The sequence below is a fragment of the Mauremys mutica genome, chromosome 22 (genome assembly GCF_020497125.1).
Source record: "Mauremys mutica isolate MM-2020 ecotype Southern chromosome 22, ASM2049712v1, whole genome shotgun sequence".
NCBI classification, from domain to species: Eukaryota; Metazoa; Chordata; order Testudines; family Geoemydidae; genus Mauremys; species Mauremys mutica.
Genome location: NC_059093.1, coordinates 13,603,715 through 13,610,530, shown reverse-complemented (window position 1 = coordinate 13,610,530; position 6,816 = coordinate 13,603,715). Strand labels below are relative to the sequence as shown.

The following is a 6,816-nucleotide window of genomic DNA, read 5'->3' as shown; positions in this document are numbered from 1 at the left end:
AGTGGAAGGAGAGTGTTGAGGTTCTGATGAAAGAGAGGCAGGTTTGTGTGGCACAAAAGGGGTCATGTTTCCCAGTGCAAGAATGACACAGAAGAATGCATGAAGAAGAATGGAAGGGTACAAAAAGGCAAAAGGAAGGTTTAAGTATCAGGAGGGTACTAAGAGGAAATGAGGCTGTCTCCAGAGAATATTTATTTAAAGCCCAGCATGCGAATTGTAGCAAGCATTTGAATGATAACTCTTTGTGCATTCCTGTGCTTGCTGCACTTGCTTCTTGGACCTCTTGCTAGATCTTGAGTGCCAGTTAATATTCCTCAAAGTGTACAGTTTCCCAGAGCATAGCCAGAAATGCTCATTGGATCCCAATGTCTTCTGTTTTCTTTCTTTTTTTTTTTTATTTCAACTGGTTCCAGCCTCCTGGCCTTGCTCTCTGACTCCAACACAGAAAACAATGCCCTCAGACATTAACTGTCTCCTTGTCTCTGAAGATTCAATCTCTAACTCTGGTGTCAATGCATCTCACATGTATGATGTGAGAATCATGCATGAACATGCCAATGTAGTCATTGTTACATTTGCCATACGTGCTCTGCGATCCTTGCGTTTTTGTAGCTGGGACGCTAGGCTGTTCCCCAAAACCTGGGATGTCTGGTCACCTTAACTTTATAGGAATCTCATTTGTTTATCTCGGTTGTTCAGTATTCAAGTTTTAATGAAGCCAAAGTTCTCTGGAGCAATTAAGAAATCACATCCAACCTGGCTGGCTGGACTCACACCCTATTAATTACTTTGCTTGAAGGGAGTTAATGTTCCTAAAAATCTTACCTACTTGCTTTTTGCCAGCAATAACTTTGCTACCTTCCCATTAAAAAGCATCCAGCTGCCATGCTCTTCTGTAAGATAATAGCAATGGAATGGTCTAGATAATTAGTCCTGCCACAAGTGCAGAGGACTGGACTAGATGACCTCTCGAAGTCTCTTCCAGTTCTATGATTCCCATGCATTAAAAAGCCCCTGCCATGGGCAATCCAGTTATTATGCAAATCCTTCCCCCTTCTCCTCCAGTGGTACCATGGCTCTTTCTATATTTCTTTTCCAATTGCTGTTGATTACCACTCTGTTGTTATAAGGACAGAGCCGTGCATTGGGATTTCACTGGAAGTCAAGTGCCTTGGTGTGACAACATTGTAAACTCCAGGGCACTGCGTTTAGAGAGGCAAGGCTCCTCTGAGTCATCCTGTTGTCAGGGTGATCAATGACAGGGCGACTTCGAACGTTGTTTTTTATCCTTTCAGGTCCAGCTACCCAGCAAGTTGGATCAGTGATGTCAAGCTTCAAAGGCAATGCCCTTAGAGGCACTTTCTTCCTGGTCTTCGGGCTTGGGTGGTCTGTGAAATACCCATTGAAATACCTGAGCCGGACGCTGAATGCAGACAATCAGGCAGGCCGCTGGATCCAGAAACTGGATATCCTCGAAGGGGCAGCCAAAGCTTTCCTGGCTGTAGCAGGTAAGGACAGACTATTAGTCACTACTTTCCCCAGCAGCCCAATGGCCCATGAAAAACCTGACATTATCATGCTGCGAGTATTCTCTCATCAGAGACTCTGTGGACTTACCCCGTGGCAGAAAATGGATGGTTCTGTTTTCAGACGCCTTAGTGGCATTCATTTTAGCATTTTATATAGAAGTCTTACAACATCCTCAAAAACAACCAGGCAAACCCTACATCACCCTATAAGCATGCTTTATGAATTAAATACCAAGAAGTGTCTCCAATGGATGATCCTAAACAAACTCCACTGGGACTTCTCATTCTCTCCAGCCTGGAGGATATTCTGCTTCCTATCCTCATTTAGAAGGAAAAAACATGATCTGTTTTTGCCTCTACTGTCTAGGGATGCTGGCTGAGCAATTCGTCCCCGATGGCCCCCACATGGGTCTCTACAGTGGAGGGACCTACAGCTGGGAGAAGCTGACTAACTGGCAGTACACGACCATGTACCTCTTTTATGGCCTCTCGGGCATTGTGGATGTTCTCGCCTATTCCCCGCTCAAGCTGTCTCTGGGACTGGATCGCCTCTTGCTGTCTGTGGCTATGTTCACTGAAGGTGAGTAGTAAGTAATGATAAAAGGTCTGAACAATTTGGCTGACAGAACTTTCAAATGACAGAAGGTTGGTTGAGAGAACATAGCTAGACATCTAATAAACTGCTTCACCAGTCACTGGGTCACATTTTGATAGGGTTGAATATGAAACTGTGGCTGGTCCCCAGGTTCATGTGACAAGTCTCAGAGCCTCAACTGAAGCTCTCAATGCACGTGGCCCAAGGTCTGAGCCTGCAATTAAACCTGGCCAGTTCGGTGAGGTTTTGTGTTCTTGTTGTGAGCATCTTGCCCAGTTCTAATTACACACATCCAGCAGGGCAATGAAACAGTCCCAAGGCCTTTTGTTTTTGGTGGTGCAACATCTCAACTCGGCCATGTTGTGTGGCAACAAAGGCAGCAATAGTATATGTCCACTATGTGACAGCTAAAGAGGGGAACCAAACTTTGCTTTAATAACCAGAAAGGCAGAACCAGCTTTGGAGGCATGGGAAACAGGTGTGCATAGGGCACTGCCTGCAGTGATGAGTTGGATATTTGGAGGCTATGCATAATTTACAGCCACTAGATGGCAGTGGTGGTTTAGGGAGAGGAAGCTCCTTCCCCTCTCCCATCGTCCTGTGTGATTATGGGGAAGGAGGTTGGTTGTGTTTTTAGGATCTGATCTAGGGTGACCAGATGTCCCAATTTTATAGGGACAGTCCTGATTTTGGGGTCTTTTTCTTATATAGGCTCCTATTACCCCCCAGTCTCTGTCCTGATTTTTCACACTTGCTGTCTGGTCACCCTAACCTGATCCTTCTTGTGGGGTGACTTATGGTGGACCAAAACGGAGCTTCTTTTTCTTGGCTTGATCCTTGGCAGGGAAGAAATTTCAGTATAAAGCTCATTGTTATGCTCCGAGATGGGGACTGACTCTTATTGCTGCTGCTTGTTTTGGAGTGGGAGTGGGTACTGCGGGCACACCTGTCTGATGTCCTATGGGGCAGACATTATAATCTAGGGCAAAAGAAGCTTTAAGCTCTGCCTTGCTGGAGGAAGTGGATAGTCTCGGGTGCAATTTTTTTTTAAGCTTGCTACTATGGGGTATAATGTGTTATCCTCCTTGCCGCTCCCCATGACTGAAGATTATCAGAGTGGGGAGCGCTCACCTGATTTTGTCCCATGAAATTCTAATATCCATCTTTGCCTAACAGGCAGGTAGTTGCACATGCACAAAGCAGAAAAAAAATGTATCCATCTATTCCATTAAATGCAACCCACGCTTCCTATGGTCACTGATGAATCCTCTTCACTCACTGTCTTGATACAATTTAATTATGTAATGTGGTTTGATTTTTTTTTGGCAGGTTTCCTGTTCTGTTTCCATGACTACAATAATACCGCTCTGGATCAGCACCTCCACTCCTTGCTGCTCATCGCTATATTTGGTGGAGCCCTTTGCGCCCTGATGGAAGTGTTCCTGCGGGATCACACCATCCTGGAGTTCTTCAGAACCAGTTTCTTCATCCTCCAGGGATCTTGGTTCTGGCAGGTCAGTTGTTCTGATCCGATACTTTCAGCTGAACTATAGGTTTGATGGGGACAGGGGCAGAAGAGAAGGCAGTGCTGTTATTGTTTGTATTGTGATAGCACCTAGGAGCCCCAATAATGGAGCAGGACCCCATTCTGTTAAGTGCTGTACCAACGCAGAACAAAAAGACAGCCCCTGCCCCAAAGAGCTAACATTACTCATTATAGACCAATGGTTAGTTTCCTTTAATTATTGGTGATCTTGCCAGGTATTTCTTAAAAAATACCATGTAACTATATAGCTGTTCATTCTTCCAGATAATCTGGTAATGACACATTGGGCCAAATTTTCTATTACCTTCAGTGGATTTACACCCTGGGTGAATTTTTCCCATTGGGTCCTTAAATCATTTAGCTCCTACTTTGGGAAGGAACGTCCATCTGTGTTTGTACTGCTAAGCAGCTGTTGTAGCATAATGGTATGTTGCTCACCCAGTTTCACTTTATGGGGAAAGGATGTGGTAAGACCAATAAAAACTTCTTTAAGGTATTTAAGTCACTGTCAAAAAGGATTTAATCCCTGGATTCTGTAAATTGGCCTGAATATTTTACCATATAACCATAGGTTTCATGCTCTTGTCTTGCACTGCAGCTACTATATGGAGACTTGGCTATATATGCAATATTGACCACTCCAAATATTACAAAATCTTGAATTGGGCCCCCCCAAAATCACGAGTAGAAAACTCACCAAATACTGTGAGACTTGCAATATAATTGTGAAAGTTGGCAATGCAGTACAGTATATGTACCTCAGGCCATGTCAAAAACCCATGAGCTGTAAGACCTGCATTAATTTTTCCAGTGGATAGGCCACCAGACGGAAGGTCAGGAGCCCAGGGTTCCTCACCAGCTCTGCCTGGGATGCACTGTACTAGCTCAGGAAAGTCACTTTGCTGCTCATTGCCTCAGTTTCTCTACCTGTCAAATAGGCGTAGCATTCACCTGCCTTTAAAGGCTTTGTTTGTTAATGTGAGTGTTTAGTGAGTCAGAGACAGAATCATGTTGCCTGACTCCAGAGTCTTTGTTTTAACCACTCTATATAATATTTCTTGTCTAGGAAATCTCTCTAATCTCCTTGTGTCCAGCACCTTGGACTAGACAAATTCTAGTGCTCAGGAGAAGGGTTTGGGGAAGGGGAGAGCAGAAGGAATAGGCTAGGTCGAGGTTTGCCCCATGTCGGTCCTTCTGTTCAGAATTGTAAAAGTGAGCCTATTCATTCCTGGCGTCCGAAGAGTTAAGAGACCCATGTATCATTAACAAATCCCCCTGTTTTAAAAAGTTTGTCAAGCCAAGAGGTTATTGCAAGCAGGGGGAATTGGTGAGGGCAGTGGTTAGTGAGCCAAGAGCGTTCTGCTTCTAGTCCATGGGTGGATTTGTCCATATCTCAACTAAATGCTAAGGCTGCTATAATAATTAAAAGGTTCAGAGATGTGCTAGAGGGGCTGATACCCATCTTTTGCTGTAAAATGGTTAATCTTTTCTTCTTCTAACCAGATTGGGTTTGTGCTGTCCCCACCATGGGGAGGGCCAGGTTGGGACCAGACTGACCGTGGAAACTTCAATTTCCTCACCATGTGTTTCTTCTGGCATTACGCAGCTGCTCTTCTCGTCACAGCAGCCAACTCTGTTTTTTCTTATTGGTATGTGGTGGGGCGGGGCAGTGGCATGCCAGGACTAGACAACAATTTGTGTCTACTTTACAGTCATCATTTGTCAGTGGCAGATAGTTTGTGCAATAATTAGAGCTACTTCAACAGCACTGCAGTGCTATGCTGAGCAACCTGTTCACATTTTGCTGTGTGCACAGAATTCAGATTAGTACCAATGGGAGTGACGTGTATGTGTCAAGTGTAGGAGAGAATCAAAACAAATGAGCACCTAAAGCTGCTGCTGTTCTATGGGTAACAACCTGTTTTTATGACGGGTGCTTCCATAATAACTTAATTACTGTTGTTGCTCGAAAATATTTAATTGATTCCCTCATTGTTGATACAGGTAGCAGTGGGCTTTTAGGGAACAAACAGTCTGACTAGTTGAATATACCAGATTAACATAATCAGACTAAAAGCATATGCCTAAATTAAATGTTCTTCTGTGACAAATGACAGTGAAGGATCCCATGTTACATAGAGTTGAACAGTTTTTGGTGTAACAAAGATAGCAGGGTTCCCAGACCATTTGAATTTGCGTAAAGCCACTAGGAGACAGGCTTGTTGCCATAATCAGTTACTAAATTAGATCAGTGTTTTATCATCAGGCCAGTGTGCACATTCATATTTTTCTTTTCCTTTTTTTATGCAGGTACAGAAAGGCATGTCAGGCAAACTTTGGAAATATTGATGTTGAACTCGACTGTGGGTTTTGTTTACGGAAAACCAACCAAAGCCCTGAACCTGTCCTCCTCCCAGAAGATGGGATGGATGAAAAGTGAGGACTTGACTGATTTCTCTGCTTTCCTGATGATTGTCCCCTTAAGATGAGATTTTTATTTGCCATTTTAAATAAAGTTGAGACTTTATAATGGAGTATCTAAGGTGGGAGGAAAGTGTGCACAATGTCCCATTATGCAATATGTACAGAATTAAGGTGCAAGAATTTTCTTTCCCCAGCCTCCCGTCGCTGCAGATTCCCTTATACTCTTTAGAGCTGAAAAGTGTGCTGATTTTTTTTTCCTTTTTAAGTTATTTTTTTTTAAGTAATACTGTACATATTGGGTGTAGACATTCAAATGTTACGACTACACTACATGAGCAAGTTGGCATTTGGAGTCTCATATCTGTGCGGTTGGCTAAGCTATTTGCAGCTCCTTCAGCTAATCTAGTTTCCAAATTTAATTGAGATTTAGCATTGAACTGTAGAGTTGGAAACCCTAGACTGGCATTTCATGAACTACCCTGAAATGGATTTCAGCAAAACCCCTGGGTTACAGGTAGAGTACTGAGAGAGATACAGGAAGGTCATCATTCTCTTTCATGTGTTAATACGATATATTTCATTATTTTTGTGTACAGTATAATTTAATTTATATAATTTTCAAGTACATATGTCTACAAATAAAAATAGTATTTTAAAAAGGCATGTTTACACACATCTCTTGAGCTAATGCACCAAGAAGGAAAAAAACTTGTGTACAAAAT

The 6,816-nt window shown here is 43.0% G+C and overlaps 1 protein-coding gene across 1 annotated transcript; it reads left to right on the top strand.

The window, feature by feature from the left end:
* Window positions 1-1,324: 1,324 nt before the first annotated feature.
* LOC123354689 (transmembrane protein 45B-like) lies at window positions 1,325-6,206 on the top strand. The gene is made up of 5 exons (XM_044996812.1): window positions 1,325-1,508; window positions 1,897-2,109; window positions 3,454-3,638; window positions 5,174-5,319; window positions 5,981-6,206. Exons 1-5 carry the CDS (start codon window positions 1,325-1,327, stop codon window positions 6,108-6,110), a joined length of 858 nt encoding a protein of 285 aa, XP_044852747.1. The 3' UTR covers window positions 6,111-6,206.
* The last annotated feature ends 610 nt before the right edge of the window (window positions 6,207-6,816 follow it).